The sequence below is a fragment of the Callithrix jacchus genome, chromosome 8 (genome assembly GCF_049354715.1).
Source record: "Callithrix jacchus isolate 240 chromosome 8, calJac240_pri, whole genome shotgun sequence".
In the NCBI taxonomy this organism is placed as follows: domain Eukaryota; kingdom Metazoa; phylum Chordata; class Mammalia; order Primates; family Cebidae; genus Callithrix; species Callithrix jacchus.
This window is the reverse complement of record NC_133509.1, coordinates 107,899,516-107,919,688: the sequence shown is the minus strand read 5'-3', so window position 1 is coordinate 107,919,688 and position 20,173 is coordinate 107,899,516. Positions and strand designations below refer to the sequence as shown.

At 46.5% G+C, this 20,173-nt stretch overlaps 1 protein-coding gene and 1 non-coding gene across 8 annotated transcripts in view; one reads left to right on the top strand and one right to left on the bottom strand.

Moving 5' to 3' along the window:
- LOC108587678 (DDB1- and CUL4-associated factor 4) overlaps positions 1-20,173 on the top strand; it is a 53,679-nt gene that overhangs the window by 12,009 nt on the left and 21,497 nt on the right. For 5 of the 7 annotated variants that reach the window (XM_078335321.1, XM_078335320.1, XM_035260931.3 and 2 more), the window contains exon 2: positions 18,577-18,676. Coding sequence is in view for 6 of the 7 variants with exons in the window: in XM_078335320.1 (XP_078191446.1) it covers positions 18,585-18,676 (92 nt within the window). In the remaining variant the exon portion in view is untranslated. Of the gene's footprint in view, positions 1-9,246; positions 9,344-16,693; positions 16,713-18,576; positions 18,677-20,173 lie in introns of those variants that run through there. The other 2 variants (XM_035260930.3, XM_054240133.2) reach the window with 2 other exon arrangements.
- Positions 4,547-4,615, bottom strand: TRNAR-GCG (transfer RNA arginine (anticodon GCG)). Its single transcript has one exon. It is a non-coding gene; the product is annotated as a tRNA-Arg (tRNA).

The window sequence follows — 20,173 nt, the reverse complement described above, 5'->3', positions numbered from 1 at the left end:
GCAATTCTCCTGCCTCTGCCTCCCGAGTAGCTGGGATTACAGGCACACGCCACCCTGCCCAGCTAAATTTTTTTGTATTTTTAGTAGAGATGGGGTTTCACCATGTTGGCCAGAATGGTCTTGAACTCCTAGACTCAAGCAATCTGCTGCCTTGGACTCCCAAAGTGCTGGGATTACAGTTATAGGCATGAGCCACTGCTCCTGGACAGCTTCTAATTTTTTTTTTTTTTTTTTTTAATTTAAATCAGTTTTATTTAAGAATTTCCAACATTGACAACTCTTATAAAAAGCATTCAAGCAAAGGACACAGAACTGCAGCACACAGCATTCTTATGGGTAGCTAACAGACATTAGAACTTCCACCCTTCTTGAGACACCTGAGCTCACTGGTGAACTCTACTTCCAAGTACTCTTGGAAAGCACACCACAAGCTCAGTCCATGTTCTCAATCCATCAGCTTCAGTTCACATTACCACACTTACATATCAGTAACAGAAGAGAACGCACACCATACAGCATTCACAGCAGTTCACAAAGGGTAGGGGGAGTACAAGTACTGTTTCACTTAACACATTCACTAATGTGGGTTATCTAAGAACAAAAACTCACTTAAGTCTTCCAACATGTGGACGTCCTTTAAATGCAAAAAACATTCATACAGTATTTGCTATCATTGCTCTCTGCACACTCTCACCAAAGCACAGGATTGAGAGACACATCTCGCCAAGTTAAAAAATATCCATTATGCACCACCAAGTCTCTGCACGCGCTCTCTCCTTTTCTCGCTCATACTAGCCTTTCATGCCTCGGCACCACCATCAATCCCACACGAGGTTTCAAAAGTTCAAACGGCCTTCTGGTTCCATATCACAGCCTTGCGTTCATAGCATTGATACGACTCCATGAAATAAAGAGTAGCGGATATAAATGGGACACCCACCGTCAAAGACGTGGCCTGTAATGCGTGATGACGAATTCTTGAATGAGAAAGCAAGTAGACAGAAGTACTCCTATGGCAGAATGTTTAAAGCACTACTTTCTTTCTTTTTCGAGACGGAGTTTCACTCTTGTTACCCAGGCTGGAGTGCAATGGTGCGATCTCGCCTCACTGAAACCTCTGCCTCCTTTGTTCAGGCAATTCTCCTGCCTCAGCCTCCTGAGTAGCTGGGATTACAGGCACGTGCCACCATGCCCAGCTAATTTTTTGTATCTTATTAGAGACGGGGTTTCACCATGTTGACCTGGATGGTCTCCATCTCTTGACCTCGTGAGCCACCCACCTCGGCCTCCCAAAGTGCTGGGATTCCAGGCTTGAGCCGCCGCGCCCAGCCCCTTCCGATGGTATTTCAATGGATTCATCGTTCTCCTCTTTGGTTACCCGAATATATTCAGACATCTTTTACTTTTATGCTAGGCCGCTGCTGGGAAGCCCGATAGGGACAGTGAGGCAGCGACAGACCCAAGCACAGCCCAGCGATCGCTTCGCTCCCACAAAATACGCTTCTAATTGTTAAAAAAATTTTGATTAGGGCCGGGCGCGGTGGCTAACGCCTATAACCCCAGCACTTCGGGAGGCGAGGCGGGTGGATCACTAGGTCAAGAGATCGAGACCATTCTGGTCAACAATGTGAAACCCTGTCTCTACAAAAAAATACAAAAATTAGCTGGGCATGGTGGTGCATGCCTGTAGTCCCAGCTACTCGGGAGGCTGAGGCAGGAGGACTGCTTGAACCCAGAAAGCGGAGGGTGCGGTGAGCCGAGATGGTGCCATTGCACTCCAGTGTGGGTAACAACAGCGAAACTCCATCTCAAAAAAAAAATTTTTTTTTTATTGAATGCTAATTTCGAAGCTATATTTGCATTTTCTACTTCAGACCTACCACCATTAGGGAGAGAATGGAACCTACAATCGTAATCTGTAATTCTTATCATGAATAGGATGTTTTAGTTACTTTGCAAAATCTGAGCACTTCTAAGTCCTCTCTTTTTGTTGTATTTTAATTTTTCTATTTTCAGTAGAGATGGGGTTTCACCATGTTGGCCAGGTTGGTCTTGAATGCCTGACCTCTAGTGATCTGCCCACCCTGGCCTTCCAAAGCGCTGAGATTACAGGCGTGAGCCACTGCACCTGGCCAGTATTTGTGGGCATTTTTGATAACCAGTCTGTGCCATTGATTGTCATCTCTAGAAGGCTATAAGCAGACAATGGGCTAGTCAGCAAGGGGTCTATCACAGCTCAGTGCTGCTGTCACAATCACCTGCTCATTCACTACCTTCCATTGTCAGCTGGGGAGTAGGGCAAAATGGAAAACTCTTCAAGGCCACGGACAGTGGCATACACCTGTAATCCCAGTGCTTTGGGAGGCCAAAGTGAGTTCTAGACCAACCTGAGCAACATGGCAAAATCCCATGTGTATGTAAACAGAAACCCCCAAACCGCAAAAGCCGGGTGAGGTGCTACACACCTGTAATCCCAGCTACTCAGGAGGCTGAGGTGGGAGGATTGTTTGAGCCTGGGAGTTAAAGGCTGCCACTGCAGTGAGCCAAGATCATACCTGCTGTACTCTAGCCTGGGCGACAGAGTGAGACCTTGTCTACAAGAAAGAAAAATACGTGGACACGGTGATTTATTAATCTTTATGACACCATTGGTAACAAGCAAACTGGCCGAAATGCTTTATCAACTTCTTGGCCAAGTTTAACCCCTTTTCAAGCAACCTAGAGCACATTTTAGGTGCAGTGACTGTTAACCAAGAATAAGCTTCTGCTCTCTTCCCGCCGCCACCGAGTAGTGGAGGCAGAGGCTCAGGTGTGTTTAAGAATCAGCTTCACCCGTAACCTGCTGCCATGGCCCAGGAAAGCATGACTGCTGGAGGTGTCAAGGACCTTAATACTGCTTTACAAGAGGTCCTGAAGGCCCGCCCTCATCCACGATAGCTTGGCACGTGGAATTCAAGAAGCTGTCAAACCTTAGACAAGCACTGGGCCCATCCTTGTGTGCTGCCCCCAACTGCGATGAGCCTGCCTATGTGGCTGGTGAAGGCCCTTGGTGCTGAACACCAGATCACCCTAATTAAGGTTGATGACAAGAAACTATGGGAAGGGATGGGCCACAGTAAAACTGACATAGAGGGAAAACCCCGTAAAGTGGTTGTAATTGTGTAGCGGTGAAGGACCACGGCAAAGGATGTCATCAAAGAGTTTGTGCCTTTCTTTGAGACAGTCTGGTTCTGTCACCAGGTGCCAGGCTGGAGTACAGTGGCACGATCTTGGCTCACTGCAAGCTCCACCTCCCAGGTTCAAGCAATTCTCCTGCCTCAGCATCCTGAGTAGTTGGAACTACAGGTGGGCGCCAGCACGCTCAGCTAATTTATGTATTTTAGTAGAGATGGGATTTCACTATCTTGGCCAGATGGTCTCGATCTCTTCACCTTGGTCTTCACCAAGGTCTGCCTGCCTTGGCCTCCGAAAGTGCTGGGATTACAGGCATGAGCCATTGTGCCTGGAGTCTCTGTCACCCAGGCTTGAGTACAGTGGCATGATCTCATCTCACTGCAGCCTCCGCCTCCTGGGTTCAAGCAGTTCTTTTGCCACAGCCTCCCAAGTAGCTGGGATTACAGGTGTGCACCAACCACACCCGGTGAATTTTTGTATTTTTAGTAGAGATGGGGTTTCACCCATCTGTTGACCACGATGGTCTGGATCTCTTGACCATGTGATCCGCTCGCCTCAGGCTCCCAAAGTGCTGGGATTACAGGCGTGAGCCACGGCGCCCGGCGAACCATTTTTATATATACACTGACATATACCTGATAGCCAAATAGCATTCACAGCTCTCAGACTTACAGATTTAGAATTTCCTCAGAGATTTAATATATATATATATATTTTTTTGTATTTTTAGTAGAGTTGGAGTTTCACCATGCTGGCCAGGATGGTCTTGATCTGCTGACCTGAGGATCCCCTGCTTTGCCCTCCCAAAGTGCTTGGATTACAGGCATGAGCCACCATGCCTGGCTAGGAGTTGGTCTTAATTGAAGACAAAGGAGGTCCTAAAGGGGCTTTTTGTCCTAGTGGTCAGCTGGAACATGGGAGGAACGTTAAAAGTTCCTTAATCTTTTGTGGTGACACTGTGAGTCACAGCATTTCCTTTTAAATGGAAGTGAGAGGCCGGGCGCTGTGGCTCACGCCTATAATCCCAGCACTTTGGGAGGCCGAGGCAGATGGATCACGAGGTCAAGAGATCGAGACCATCCTGGTCAACATGGTGAAACCCCGTCTCTACTAAATATACAAAAATTAGCTGGGCCTGGTGGCGCATGCTTGTAGTCCCAGCTAGTCGGGAGGCTGAGGCGGGAGAATTGCCTGAACCCAGGAGGCGGAGGTCGCGCTGAGGCGAGATCGCGCCATTGCACTCCAGTCTGGGTAACAATAGCGATACTCTGTCTCAAAATAAATAAAAGATAAAATAAATAAATGGCAGTGAGAAAACATCCGGGAAGGGGGCACCCAGATTTGAACTGGGGACCTCTTGATCTGCAGTCAAAGGCCTCACCTGGATTTGAACCAGGGACCTTCTGATCCGCAGTCAAATGCTCTTCCACTGAGCTATACCCCCCTCACCTATCAGGAGCTCCTTTCTGGGCTACTTATGGTGACTCAATAGATCAAGTTCCACTCACTAGAGTTCTGACACGCTGTGTGTTCTAAAGCCCCACCTTCTTAATTATCTATCATCTGCTTTGGCTTTTCCCTTGGGCACTAATAAACAGAGGAAATACTTGAAAAATGACATCCTGGGCTGGACATGGTGGCTCACGCCTGTAATCCCAGCACTTTGGGAGGCCGAGGTGAGGTCAGGAGTTGGAGACCAGCCTGTCCAATGTGGTGAAACCCCATCTCCACTAAAAATACAGAAAAATTAGCTGGGTGTGGTGTCAGGTACCTGTAATCCCAGCAAGTAGGGAGTGAGGCAGGAAAACTGCTTGAACCCCAGGAAGCAGAGGTTGCGGTAAGGCGAGATCACACCACTGCACTTCACCCTGGGCTAACAGACACACACACTCTCTTTTTCTGTATGTGTGTGTGTGTCTTGTAAAAACGGGGTTTCCTTGTGTTGCCCAGGCTGGTCTCAAATGATCCACCAGGCTGAGCTCAAGCAATCCTCCCATCTCGGCCTCCCAAAGTGCTAGGATTGCAGGTGTAAGCCATGGAGCTTGGCCTTTGCTCTGTACTTGATGGAAATAGCCAGCGCTGACCTGGGGCCCTGCTGATAACTGGGGAAGTGCTTTATTGAGGTTGAGTAATGTGGCTCCTTGGTATCCCCCTAGCAGGGGGGAACTGAAGCCTCTCCTTTCAAACCTGGCACTCCTTGGTATGGAGTGCAAGGGCGGAGGCCTGAAAAGCTTTTTCTCCTCTCACCTCCTCTCCAGGGGGAATAGAAGCTGAGAGTAGAGCTGGCTCCTTGCTCCAATCTCAGGGAGGAAACAGCCCCCTTGGAGATACAAATACATTTTTAAAATGTAAGATACCATTGAGAGTTCATCTAAACATCTGTCTTAGAAATTCAGGTTGAGGGCTATGAAGGGAAGAGATGCTCTTAGAACAGAGAGAAGTGGGTGACCTCGCCAAAGACGGACGTGCTCTGACAGAGGGCTGGGGTGTTCCGGCGGCAGCCAACCCTCCCATTGAACCCACTGACTGGTTTCAGACCAGCACTGCAGTGGTCAGGCCCAGTCACCTGCTGGAGAGAATGCCTTTGGGGGCAAGGAGAGAGAGGCCTGAGCCTGTATTCAGCCCACTTCTTGGCCTCTCCACTACCTGGGCTGTGGTATGGGATGCCAACCAGGTGTAGTCACTGCATTCCCCATGCCCACAGCCGAACATGCAAACCTCAAATGGCCTGAGCTTCTAGGCTGAAAAGCCAAGGGCTGGTGAGGCTGAGGAACAGAAGGCTTCCTAGAAATAAAACCCAGCACCAGGAATAATTGCAGGAAGACTGTGAATGGTTTGTGCTGGGACAGGAGAGACCAGAAACTCTGGGCTTGGCAGAGCTTGCTTTTCTCCCACAATAAATGAGAAAAATGTCACCCTTGCCTCTGAGCCATGTGGAAAAAGTGGATGAGCTCAAGATCAAGCTGGGATCAACCCCAGCAGTCAACCAGAAATAAAGAAAACTTAGGGTACAGGTTTCTAGAGGAAAGAATTCCAAAGTCCCAAACTCTGGTTTTAACCAGAGAAATTAGAGTTGAGGTGGTGTCCTGTGGGTAACCAGGCCTGGGGGTCCTACCAACAGAGGTGGAATCCCTGTTTCACCATTTAACTTATGCTGGATAGGATACCTAGCCCTCTAAGCCTCAGTTTCCTCATTTGTAAAATAGGAATGAAAATACCAACTCAGGTCCTGTGCGGTGGCTCGGGCCTGTAATCCTAGCACTTTGGGAGGCCAAGGCAGGCGGATCACGAGGTCAGGAGATCGAGACCATCCTGGCCAGGTGTGGTGGTGGGCACTTGTAATCCCAGGTTATCGAGAGGCTGAGGAGGAGAATCCCTTGAACCCAGTGGGCAGAGGTTGCAGTGAGTCGACATAGCGCCACTGCACTGCATCTTGGGAGACAGAGGGATACTCCCTGTGGGGCGGGGGGAGGACAACAACTCAATTTGGGCGTTAGTACAAAGCCAGTTGCCTGAAGTATTTCTTAAAGGTTACCAGAAGACATTGTTGTTCTTTAAGTCAGCCGTTTAAAATGTTGTTTTACCGTAAACAACTCCTAACTGAATGGTTTTTAGAGACAGGGCCACCCTTTCGCCCAGGCCAGAGTGCAGTGGCCCGCCCATGGCTCACTGCAGCCTGGATCTCCTGGCTTTAAGTGATCCTCCCACCTCTGCCTCCTGAGTAGCTGGGACTGCTGGGAATAAAGGCGCGCTCCACCACACCTATCTAATTTTTAAAATTATTTGTAGAGACAAGGGTCTCACTCTGTTGCCCAGGCTGGTCTCAAACTCATGGGGTCAAGCTATCCTCCCACCTCAGTCTCCCAAAGTGCTGGGATTAGAGGTGTGAGCCACCACCCGGGCTATAGAAGCCACTTTGTATTCAGCTTTACAAACCAGTGGCATTAATATTTTGCACTCTACAGCTCGCTAGTCTACAGACTCTTTTTTTCTTTCTTTGAGACAGTCTTGCTCTGTCGCCAGGCTTGAGTGCAGTGGTGTGTCTCGGCTACTGTGACCTCCGCCTCCTGGGCTCAAGCGATTTTCCTGCCTCAGCCTCCGGAGTAGCTGGGACTACTGGCGCGCGCATCACCAGGCCCAGCTAATTTTGTATTTTAGTAGAGTCGGGGTTTCTCCATTTTGGCCAGGATGGTTTCGATTTCTTGACCTCGTGATCCACCCGCCTTGGCCTCCCAAAGTGCTGGGATTACAGGTATGAGCCAGACACTTAGAGAATAACCTTGTTGTTGGCTATCTAGGATATTCCTCATTCTATTACAGCATGGTGTAGTAAACATCCTTTTTTAATGAATATAGTTCACATACCCTAAAATTCACTTTTTAAACTGTGTTCAATCCTGTGGGGTTATTATTATTATCGGCAAGATTGTGCAAGCATCACCACTGGCTAATTACGGAACATTATCATCCCCCCGAGAAGCAACCCTGTGGCCCGGGGACTCCCAAGAGCCTCTGAGCCCCAGTTATTGGTCTCCAGTCCAGGGCCCCTAATCATGTGCTAAACGAGATGGTAAGGCTCAGCCTGGAAACCAGAACAGCTCCGAGACCCCCCAAACCGGAGAGCCCAGTTGGGAGGTGGATCCTCTTCCCCATTGAGCTTTGGCATGCTGAGGCTGGACTGTCCCCGTGTGCTGTCAGGCCTACCTCCCGGGGGAAGGCGAGGCCAGCCTCCATGCTCGCCTCCCGGGCTGGCCGGTGGGGGGGGGGTCCCAACACTGGTGAAGCCCAGGGGACCCGGAAGCACTGAGGGCGTGGAAGCCCGGGGCTGCCCCCTACTGGGTGTAGCGTGCCCCTCCCACCCCCATCCTTCTCTGGGCGTGCGCCTTGGGCCTGTTGAGGCCAGGCCTGGAATGGGGCACTGGGGGCGGGGAAAGAGCCTGTAATTCCGGAAGCTGCGGGCTCCCAATCCCGACAGCATTTTGGAGACTGTGCAAAAATGAGTGCCGCTTTTCTGTGGAAAACTGCTAGACCGCGAGAGAAAGCCAGCCTCGTGCACGGACCTTTATAGAGGGTGGTCCACATATTCTGTATAATGCATACACAGATGCTGGGCGCATACTGGCTCTCTGTGTTAAACCTCAGAATGGCTGCCACCCGCGTAATGGCTGACGCCTGTCATCCCAACACTGCGCCAAGGTGGGAGGATCGCTGGAAGCCAGAAATTCGAGACCAACCTGGGCAATAAAGCGAGACACTGTCTCGACAGAAGCATTTTTAAAATTAGCCGGGTGTGGTGATGGGTGCCTGTAGTCCCGGCTACTCCAAGGTTGAGGCAGGAGGACGGCTTGAGCCCGGGAGATGGAGGTTGCCATGAGCAGAAATCGCCCCACTGCACTCCAGCCAAATGGGGGGTAGGAGGGAATAAGTAAATAAAATTAAATAAAGTGATATCCCGCTGTGGCTTTGATTTGCATCAACCTAAGGACTAATGATGTTTAGTATCTTTTCATGTGCCAATTGGCTATTTGTGTAATTTTTTTTTTTTTTTTTTTAATGAAGTTCGGTCTTGTCACTCGCAGGCTGGAATGGAGTGGCACGATCTTGGCTCACTGTAGGCTCCGCCTTCTAAGTTCAAGTGATTCTCCTGCCTCAGCCTCCCGAAGAGCTGGGACCATAGGCGCCAGCCACCACCCCCAGCCAATTTTGTCTTTTTAGTAGAGACGGTTTTCACCCTGTTGGCCAGGCTGGTCTCGATCTCCTGTCCTCAAGTGATCTGCCCGCCTCAGCTTCCCAAAGTGCTGAGATTACAGGCGCAACGCCGTGTCCGGCCCTAAATAGTGTTTTTTGATGCATGGAAGTTTTTGATTTCGATGAAGCCCAATTTGTATGTGTGTATGTATGTATTGTGTGTGTGCGCTTTTGTTGTCATATTTGAGAAATCATTGCCTGATCAATATCATGATGACTTATACTCTGTTTCCTTCAAAGAGTTTTATAGTTTTAGATCTAGATCTATTTTTCTTTGTTTTTGTTCCATATAGTATAAGGTAGGCATCCAAATTCATTCTTTTGCAGTTTGATATTCAAATGTCCCAGCAGTTGAAAAGACTCTTCTTTCTTCCATTGGATGGTCTTGGCACCTTGATGAAAACCAATCGACCATAAATAGGTACATGGATTTATTTCTGGTCTCAGTTCTACTCCATTGATCTGTATTTCTATCCATATGCTAGTAACACAGTGTCTTGATTACTGTAGCTTTGTCAGGCATTTTAAATTGAGACGTGTGAGTCCTCCCAACTCTTCCTTTTCAAGATGGTTATGAATATTCTGACTCCCTTGCATAATATGAATTTAGGATCTGTTTATCCAGTGCTCCAAAAAATGGTAGTTGAAATTTTGACAGGGATTGTCAGGTATTAAACCTGTAATTTGTTTCAACAGTGTTTTATAGTTTTCTGTGTACACACCATACATTTATTATGTTAAATATATTCCTAAGTTGACCAGGTGCAGTGGCTCACGCCTGTAATCCCAGCACTTTGGGAGGCCAAGGCAGGTGGATCACCTGAGGTCAGGAGTTTGAGTCCAGACTAACCAATATGGTGAAACTCCATCTCTGCTAAAAATACAAAAATCAGCCGGGCCCGGTGGGGGTGCCTGTAGTCCTAACTACTTGGGAGGCTGAGACAGGAGAATTGCTTGAACTGGGGGAGTGGAGGTTGCAGTGAGCCAAGATCATGCCAGTTCACTCCAGCCTGGGTGACAGAGCAAGACTCTTGTCTAAAAAAAAAAAAAAAAAAAAAAAAAAAAAAAATATATATATATATATATATATATATATATATATATATATGTATTCCTAAGTACTTTTTCTCTTCTTTAGTAACTGAGCCTGAGCAGGACCAGAGGAGTACTTTATTCTTTTTGAAGCCATTGTAAATGTAATTTTTGTTTAATATTCAGGCTGTTCATTGCTAGTGTATAGAAATACAACTGGTTTTTCTATACTGATCTTGTGTCCTGCAACCTTGCTGAAATCATTTTTTAGGTCTAGTAACTTTTTGGTGGATTTTTAGGATTTTCTGTGTATAAGGTCATGTTTGTTTGCCTTTTATTTCTTTGTCTTGCGTAGTTGCCTGTCTAAAACTTCCACTACAGTGATGGAATAGAAGTAGTGAGAACCAACATCTTTGTCTTGTTCTTGCCGTAGAGGGAAAACTTTGTCTTTAGCCAGTAAATATGATGTTAGATGTGGGTATTTTGTAGATGGCCTTTTATCAGGTTGAGGAAACGACCCCTTCTGTTTCTAGATAGTTGAGTATTTTTTTTATCGTGAAAGGATGTCGCGTTTTGTGCAGTGCTTTTTCTGTGTATCATTTGAGAAAATCATGTGAGGTTTTCCACGTCTATTAATATGGTGTATTACATTGGTTGGTTTTTCATATGTTGAACCAACTTTCTATTTCAGAGAGAAATCCCACTTGGTTATGGTATGTAATCCTTTTTATATGCTCTGGATTTGGCTTGCCTGCATTTTGTTGAGGGTTTTTGCGTCTCTATTTTCATAACACATATTGACCTATATTTTTGTTTTTGTTTTTGTTTTGAGAGAAGGAATCTGGCTCTGTCGCCCAGGCTGGAGTGCAGTGGCACGATCTCAGCTCACTGCAACCTCTGCCTCCCAGGTTCAAGCTATTCTCCTGCCTCAGCTCCCCAAGTAGCTGGGACTACAGGTGTGCACCACCACACCCAGCTCATTTTTTGTATTTTAGTAGAGACGAGGTTTCACTCTGTGTTGGCCAGGCTAGTCTTGAACTCCTGACCTCAAGCGATCTGCCCAGCTCTGCCTCCCAAAGTGCTGGCCTTACAGATCTCAACCACTGCACCCGGCCTTCACCTGTAGTTTTCTTCTGATGTCTTTGTCTGATTCTGGTAACAGGGTAATACTGGTTTTATAAAATGATTTGGAAAAATGAGGTAAATATCTTGGAATTCTTTTCGAAGGATCCGTTCTTAGAAGGAAGCATGTACATTTATAAGTTTCTTGATAAATTTTGTCGAATCATTTTCCAAAAAACCAAATTGCGTTTATTTGTTTTTTGAAATTAACGTTGTCTTTGCAGGATAGTAATCTCTTAGAAATTATAATTCTTGGCCAGGCGGGGTGGCTCACGCCTGTAATCCCAGCACTTTGGGAGGCAGAGGTGGGTGAATCACCAGAAGTCAGGAATTTGAGACCAGCCTGGCCAACATGGAGAAACTCCGTATCTACCTTAAAAAAAAAAAAAAGAAAAATTATAATTCTTTATGCCATGAGGTGCTTAAAAGAGTCTCTGAAAGACAAAGCCAAACCTAACCTTCTGCAACGCACCTGATTTTAATATCTGTGCCTCGTAGAGCAGCTCCAAAGGTGCTAAATGCAGCAGGTTACCAGCAAATTGTTTTTGAGCGCTTCCTACATAGAACAGTGTTTCTCAACTTTAGCACTATTTTGGACCAGGTGACTCTTGTTAGTGTTCTTGAGATGGAGTCTTGCTATATTGCCCATGCTGGTCTCAAACTCTGGACTCAAGCCATCCTCCCACCTGGGACTGCAGGTGTGAGCCACTACACACAGCTGAATAATTCTTTCTTTTTTCTTTCATTTTTTAAATGTTGTTTGTTTGAGACAGGATCTTGCTATGTTGCCCAGGCTGGTCTTGAACTCCTAGGCTCAAGCAGGCCCCCTGCCTCAGCTTCCCGAGCAGCTGGGATTACAGGCATAAGCCACTGCGTCCAGCTCTGGATAATTCATATTGAAGAATGTATGGGAGCTGTCATGTGCATTGTAGGATGGTTAGCAGCATCCCTGGCTTTTACCCACTAGGTGCTAGTAGCAGCCTACCCCTCTGCCTCCCAAGTTGTGACAGACAAAAATGTCTTTAGACGTTGCCAAATATGCCCTGGTGGGCAAAATAGTCCTTGTTAAGAGGCACTGATCTACAAACTATGATGCGTACTGCGTTTCACATTATCATTGGATAAAATTGGCTCTACTGTTGAATTGAATTCTCATTGTGTACCATTACCACTGGGTATCATTTGTCCCAGTCTGTGTCACCATACCCTGATTGCTTTCAAATCTGTCTCTTTAGGGCTCGGTTTCTCTCTGTATTCTCAGACCTTTATTTTCCAATTGCCTGCATCTTGAAATTGATGTGTTCAAAATCAGACTTACTGTCTCCTCTCCCCAAAGTGTCCTTCCTTTATTATTAGTCTCCCTGCTCATGACTCTACCAGTTATTCACTTACCCTCTCTCCACCTCTCCCATGAAATTTGCCACCTATGTCTAAATCCAGGTTCTGCTCTCCCAAGTACCATGTCCATAATATGTAACTGAGTTCATCTCACCTACATCTCCCCATTGCAGTTCTGTCACCTTCTTACACATGCGGCGCCTTTCAGGCACCCTTCTTTTTTTTTTTTTTGGGTGGGGGAGGAAGGCAGGAAGGGGAGGGAAGAAGAAGGCAGGAAGGCAGGAAGGTAGGGAGGAAGGAAGGGATGAAGGAAGGAAGGAAGGGAGGAAGCGGGGAGGGAGGGGGCAGGGAAGGGAAGGAAGGAAATCAAGCAATGAGAGAGACATTGCGGACCTGGATCTAGGGGTTTACAAGTTGATTTCTTTTTTTTTTGAGAGAAGAAAGAAAAAAAAAAAAATAAGTAACGGAGTGGAAGAAAGAGGAAGAAAAAGAGGGAGAGTAAATGGAAATATTGCTTTATTTTGAAAAAAATTGGGTATTAATAATGGCCAATCAATGTTTCATTTAAACTTATGGGTAGGTGTGATGTGGTATTGACAAGAATGTATATTTTGTGTATTTGAAGTGGAGAGCTCTATGAATATTTATTAAGTTTACTTGTTTTGGATCTGAGTTCGAGTCCTTGATATCCTTATTAATTTTCTGTCTCATTGAATCTAAGTCTCGTATCTGGGTGTTAGGATCGTTAGTTCTTGTTGTTGCGTTGATCCTTTTACCACTATATCTTTGTTGCTTTAAAATCTATTTTATCCGATACGAGAATTGCAACTCCTGCTTTTTATTTATTTATTATTTATTTTTGCTCTCCATTTGGTTGGTAAATCTTTCTCCATCCCTTTGTTTTGAGTCTTTGTGTATCCTTGCATGTGAAAGAGGTCTGGATGTAACATGCCATTGGGTTTTGGCTGTGTCTTTTGATTGGGGGATTTAGTCGATTTATATTTAGGGTTACTGCCATTTGATGTTGACCGGCTGTTTTATCCATTCGTTGGTATAAATTCTTCTTTATGTTGGTGCTCTTTACTTTTTGGTGTATTTTTAGAAAGGCTAATACTGGTTGTTTCTTTCTGTGTGTAATGCTTCTTTCAGAAGCTCTTGTAAAGCAGGCCTGGTGGTAATAAAATCTCTGAGTTCTTGCTTGTTCATAAAAGATTTTATTTTTCCTTCAGTTGTGAAGCTTAGTTTGGCTGGATATGAAATTCTGGGCTGAAGGTTCTGTTCTTTGAGGATGTTGAATATTGGCCCCCACTCTCTTCTGGCTTGTAGAGTTTCTGCTGAGAGATCTGCTGTAAGTCTGATAGGCTTGCCTTTGTGGGTAACATGACCTTTCTCTCTGGCTGCCCTTAGTATTTTCTCCTTCGTTTCAACCCTGGTGAATCTTAACGATTATGTGCCTTGGGGTTGCTCTTCTTGAGGAATATCTTTGTGGTGTCTCTGTATTACCTGGGGTTGAATGTTGACCTGCTTTGCTAGTTTAGGAAAATTTTCCTGAATAATATCCTGAAGGGTATTTTCCAGCTTGGATTCATTCTCTCCGTCGCATTCAGGTATACCTATCAAACGTAAATTTGGTCTTTTCACATAGTCCCACATTTCTTGGAGACTTTGCTCATTCCTTTTTATCCTTTTTTCTCTAATCTTTTCTTCACGTTTTATTTCATTAAGTTGAACTTTGACCTCTGTTATCTTTTCTTCTGCTTGAACAATTTGAGTGTTTAAACCTGTGCATACTTCTCGGAGTTCCTGTATTGTATTCTTCAGTTCCATTAATTCACTCATACTCCTCTCTAAGTTGTCTATTCTCAATAGGATTTCATCAAACCTTTTTTCAAAGTTCCTAGTTTCTTTACGTTGGGCTACAACACGTTCTTTTAACTCACCGAAGTTTGTTATTATCCATTCCTTGAAGAGTGATTCTGTCATCGGGATGCGCTCGTTCTCCATCAAGCCTTGTTCCATTGTTGATGTGGAACTGTGATCATCTTTAGAGGGAGAGGCGTTCTGACTTTGAGTATTCTCAGCTTTTTTACGCTGGTTTCTTCCCGTCATTGTAAATTTATCCTCCTGTCGTCTTTGAAATTACCAACTTTCAGATTAGGTCTCTTGAGTGGATGTCCAGGTTGTTAGTTCCCAGGGCCAGAGCAGCGGCGTTAAAACTGATGGTGCTTTTCTGCCCAGGATTCTCCTGTCTGGCTTCCTTCTTGTGTCAGTAGTAGGTGACTCTGCCTTCCCAGGACTCCAAACCTCGGTCAGAAGGGGAACCCGTCCCGTTTACTCTGCGCCGAGCGCTGCTGCGCTGAGGTGCTGTCACAGCCGCTGCCCCGCCGAGGTGCCATCACAGCCACTGCACCGGGCTCTGGTATTGTGCTGGGGGCCCGTGCGGGTCCTCCAAATGTGTTTACTCTGCTCCGAGAGCTGCTGCGCCGAGGTGCGGGCGGAACTGCTGCGCCAGCCACGAGAGTCACGCTGGCGACCCCTGTGTTTCCTCCACTGGGGGATCTTCTGCTCCGTGAGCAGCCAGACGTTGTCTGAAAGTGTGGCGTCCTCTAGTTCTCCGCGCCTTCCCTGAGAGCTGCAATCTCGGGATGTTAGCGATCGGCCATCTTGGATCGTTCCCAGGCACCCTTCTTAGCAGATCTAATCATGTCACTCCGGGCACACCCAGAGTCCTCATGACTGTGCCCTGCCAGCCTCTGCAGGCTCATCCCCCCATTTGTTTAGCTTCAGACTCTGGCCGTACCAAACGGCCTTCAGGCCCTCCGCTCCACTGCCTTGCCTGGCATTTTCATTCTTCAGACTGCACTTAGCTCTCTCCTCCACCTCCCACCCATGCACGTGGAGGAGTCACTCCCTCCTCTCCCACCACACCTGGAGAGGGCTGGGTCTTAAGGCTTATCCTGCCCTGCAGGGGTTGGTCTGTGCATCTGTCTCCCACATTAAACAATCAGTGCCTCGAGGCCAGAGAACACAGCTTATTATCTTTGTCCACTCCCCAGTGCCTGACATGGAGTGGACGCTCTGTAATTGTGTGCTGAATAGTAAATGGAAATAAGCCAGAAAGAAAGAAGCTGCCTGGGATTTAAAGTAGCCACAGGTTTTGTTTTGCTTTGCTTCAGTTCAGCAAAAATTTACTAAGCGTCAACTAGGTCATAGACGCTAGGAACAGAAAAAATAACAAGGTAGGTTGTTTGCCTTATAGAATTTACCTCACATCCAGTATGAGATGGGAGCAGAAACACAGGCAGAGTGATGAGTGCAAGTGTGGACCATAAGGCAGCCATAGAGAATCAGCCGCATTTGTATTTGGGGAAGACACACTCCTGACCCCTGAACAGCCTTCTTAAAAGTACTAGAAAGATACTGTCTTTGTACTAGTTTTTAAACTTTTTCTGTGTTTGGAAGGCTTCTGTTAGTGACTTTTTTAATTTTTATTTTTTTATGAGATGGAGTCTCGCTCTGTCGCCCAGACTAGAGCGCAGTGGCACAATCTCGGCTCACTGCAACCCTCCCTCCTGAGTTCAAGTGATTCTCCTGCCTCAGCCTCCCGAGTAGCAGTGATTACAGGCACACGCCACCATGCCCAGCTAATTTTTGTATTTTTAGTAGAGACAGGGTTTCACCATGTTGGCCAGGATGGTCTCAATCTTTTGACCTCATGATCCGCCCACCTTGGCCTCCTAAAGTGCTGGGATTACAGGTGTGAGCCACCATGCCTGGGCTTTAAACTTTTTGCTTGACCTTGCTAGCAATACCACTTGATGTTGGCAGACTCCCTTACTGGATTGCAGTGGCTGTACCTGTGCTGTATGACTTAGGAGTGAACACGTGTTCTCCCTGGCCCAGATCAGCACTCATCAGTGATTTTATCATCAGCTGCATCCTGCTGATTGTACAGCCCCCTGTTGAGAATAATGGTGTGAGTGGGACACAGTCCTGCCTCCTATGGGTAATATGAAGTCTTTGACCCACCAGTTCATGTGTTCCTTGCTGTATTCATGCATTGTTACATAATTAAAACAAATTAGAATCATTTCATATACAGAACATGCACCAAGAAATTTTGACCTTTTTATAGAGTTGATAGTAAGCTTTATGTCAGTAGGGCTTATTTTTCCTATCAGTCGTTTTCTTTTTTTTTTTTTTTTGAGACGGGGTCTCACTATGTTGCCCAGGCTGGTCTCAAACTCTGGACTCAAGCGATCCTCCCATTTCAGCCTCCCAAAGTGCTGGGATTACAGGTATGAACTACCACACATAGCCATTTTCCTACCAGTCTTAACCCTGACCACACATGCTTCCCTTCCTGTGCCTTTCAGCTTATAACTTAACTATTAATAAATACAACTGTAGTCTTCAGCTGGAGTGTAAGATAACTGATCCATAGGAAAACCCACACATGGGGTTCAGGAGCCATTGTTCAGGACAATGAATAAGATAAAACTTTTGGTGCTGGGCACGGTGGCTCATGCCTGTAATCCCAGCACTTTGGGAGGCCAAGGCAGGTGGATCACTTGAGGCCAGGAGTTCTTGAGCAGCCTGGCCAACATGGTGAAACCCCATCTCTACTAAAAAATACAAAAAGTAGCCATGCATGGTGGCACATGCCTGTAATCCCAGCTACTCAGGAGGATGAGTCAAGATAATCAGGAGGATGAATCAGGAGAATCGCTTGAACCCAGGAAGCGGAGGTTGCATTGAGCCAAGATGGTGCCGTTGTATTCCAGCCTGGGTGACAGAGTGAAACTGAGTCTCCAAAACAAAACAAAACAAACTTTTGGGCTGCAGGGACAGGGATATTACTTTCTTTTTTTTTTGAGACAGAGTTTCACTTTTGTTGCCCAGGCTGGAGTGTAGTGATGCAGTCTCAGCTCACTGCAACCTCTGCCTCCCGGGTCCAAGCATTTCTGCCTCAGCCTCCCAAGTAGCTGGGATTACAGGCATGCGCCACCGCACCCGGCTAATTTTGTATTTTTAGTGGAGACGTGGTTTCTCCATGTGGGTCAGGCTGGTCTCAAACTCCTGACCTCAGGTGATCCACCTGCCTCGGCCTCCCAAACTGCTGGGATTACAGGCGTGAGCCATTGCACCTGGCAGAGATACTATTTTCAGAGAAGAGAAATGTAGACAAGCAAAAGAGCAGATCGGGGGTTAGGAAGCAATCATGAACTCACTTTTGAACCTGTTGGGTCTGTGGAAATGCACAGGAAGTTGAAGCTCAGCAGGGGTGCTAGGGTTGGAGCTGGAGCTGCATTGGTGAATGAGATGGTGTTAAGTATGAAAAGAAGAGATCTAGGGCAGAACAATGGAAAGCACACACGGGCTGTGTGACCCAGGAGAAATGAGCAAAGGATTGATTTAACAAGAAGAAAACCAAGAGAAAGATATTACAGAAGCCAAAGGAATAATGTAGCTTCCTGGTGCCACATGTTGCAGGAATAAGGGCTAAAGAGAGACTGCTCAGTTTGGCAAGTAGGTAGGTGATCATGAGCAAGAGCATTTTAGCAGAAAGCTGAGGAGGGAGGAAGCTTGACTGCAGTGGGTTGAGGAATATTGGGAGATGAAGACACTGAATTCGTGAATGTAGACCATTCTTTCAGAAGATTCCCATTCTTTTTGGTTTAGAAATGGAACATATACAAATGAAAAAATGGGCATGTTTTAAAGCTGAGATTAGGAGACATTTACATATGTGGGAACAGATGTCTGCAGTTCCTGGGAAGGAATGAGAGCAACAGCCAGGTGGGGTGGGTCTGCCTTGAAAAGGAGCAGTGACCTCTGTTGTCCAAGACAAGGAAGGAGCCAGCTAATAAAGGCAGGTGTTTGTGGAAGGGAGTGAAGCTAGGGGATTCATGCCTGGTAGCATTTCTGTGGGGCAGGGAACTGTGTGGTCTACTAGGGGTGACAGGAAGGAAGTGGGAAGGATGTCAGTAAAGTGCTGGAGGCATCCCTTTCCAGGTAAGGCTTGGTGCGGCAAATCTGATGGTAACCCAGGGTGGGCCAGCCTCTTGCTGGTGCTGAGCATGAAACAGCTGTCAAGAAGCAAACAGACAAACCCGCGCCCACACACAGAGAATATATGTCATTTTTGTGTTTCTGTTTTAGGAACCGAAATGAATAAAAGTAGCTGGCAGAGTAGGAGAAGACGTGGAAGAAGAAGCCACCAGCAGAACCCTTGGTTCAGACTCCGTGATTCTGACGACAGGCAAGTATGCCGCTCTGGGGAGCCACTTTTGCCCAGTGTGCTTCTGGCATTATATCTGTGGCATGTCACATGCTCCCAGGCCTGGAGCTCGCTGGGGGCTTGTCCAAATACAGATGCTGATTCCGTGGGTCTAAGGGGGTCCTGAGGAGAGCCTGCATTCCTGACGTGCTCCCAGAGCAGGTCGCTGTGGTGGGTCAGTCAGCCCACCACACTGAGTGGTGAGGAGAGAGGACCACCCTCTGTTCTTTCCTAAGTGACCATGACTTCTGGCCAGAGCATCAGCCATAAGGCTAGAGGTAGATGTTATATGATACAACTGGAAAACTGTTTCTCCATTCTATAGACTTTTTATAAAAATACCTTTGTGGAAACCAAATTTTATTCATTAAGCCTAAGTCTTGGACAAGGATATACACTCATGCTTCGCTTAACGACGGGAGGTGCATTCCGAGAAATCTGTTGTTAGGCAGCTTTGTCATACAAACATCATAGCACATACTTAACACAAACTACACACCTAGGCCATATGGTAGCCGATTGCTTCTGGGCTGCAAACCTCTACGGCATGTGACTGTACTGAATACTAGAGGCAGTCAGGACACAGTGGTATTTGTATCTCAATATAGAAAAGATACAGTAAAAATAGGGTATATAAGATTTTAAAAAATGATATACCTATATATGACCCTTCCTGTGAATGGAGTTTGCAGGACTGGAAGTCAGTGAGTGAGTGATGAGTGAGCATGAAGGCTGAGGGCATTACTGTATACCAGTGTAGACTTTAAAAACACCGTACACTAGGCTTTATTAAATTTATGTATTTACTTAAGAGATGAGGTTCGCCAGGTGCGGTGGCTCACGCCTATAATCCCAGAACTTTGGGAGGCTGAGGCAGGTGGATCACGAGGTCAGGAGCTCAAGACCATCCTAACACTATGAAACCCCACCTCTACTAAGAATACAAAAAGCCAGACTTGGTGGCACGTACCTGCAGTCCCAGATATGTGGGAGGCTAAGGCAGGAGAATTGCTTGAACCTGGGAGGTGGAGGTTGCAGTGAGCTCAGACTGTCCCACTGCACTCCAGCCTGGGCAACAGAACAAGACTCTGTCTCAAAAAAAAAAAAAAAAAAAAAAGGTAAGGTCTCACTGTGTTGCTCAGGCTGATGTCAAACTCCTGACCTCAAGTGATCCTCCTGCCTCAGCCTCCCAAAGTGCTAGAATTACGACTTGAACCACCATGCAAGGCCAAGGCTACATTAAATGTATTTTAAAAATAAAGTTGGCTAGGTTGGGCATGGTGGTGGCTCATGCCTGTAATCCCAGCACTTTAGGAGGCTGAGGCAGGGGGATCACTTGAGGTCAGGAGTTTGAGACCAGCCTGGCCACCATGGCGAAACCCTGTCTCTACTAAAAATGCAAAAATTAGCCAGTGTGGAGGCACACACCTCTACTACATCCTTCAGCCTATAATTGCCACAGAAGCTACTTGTGCGTTT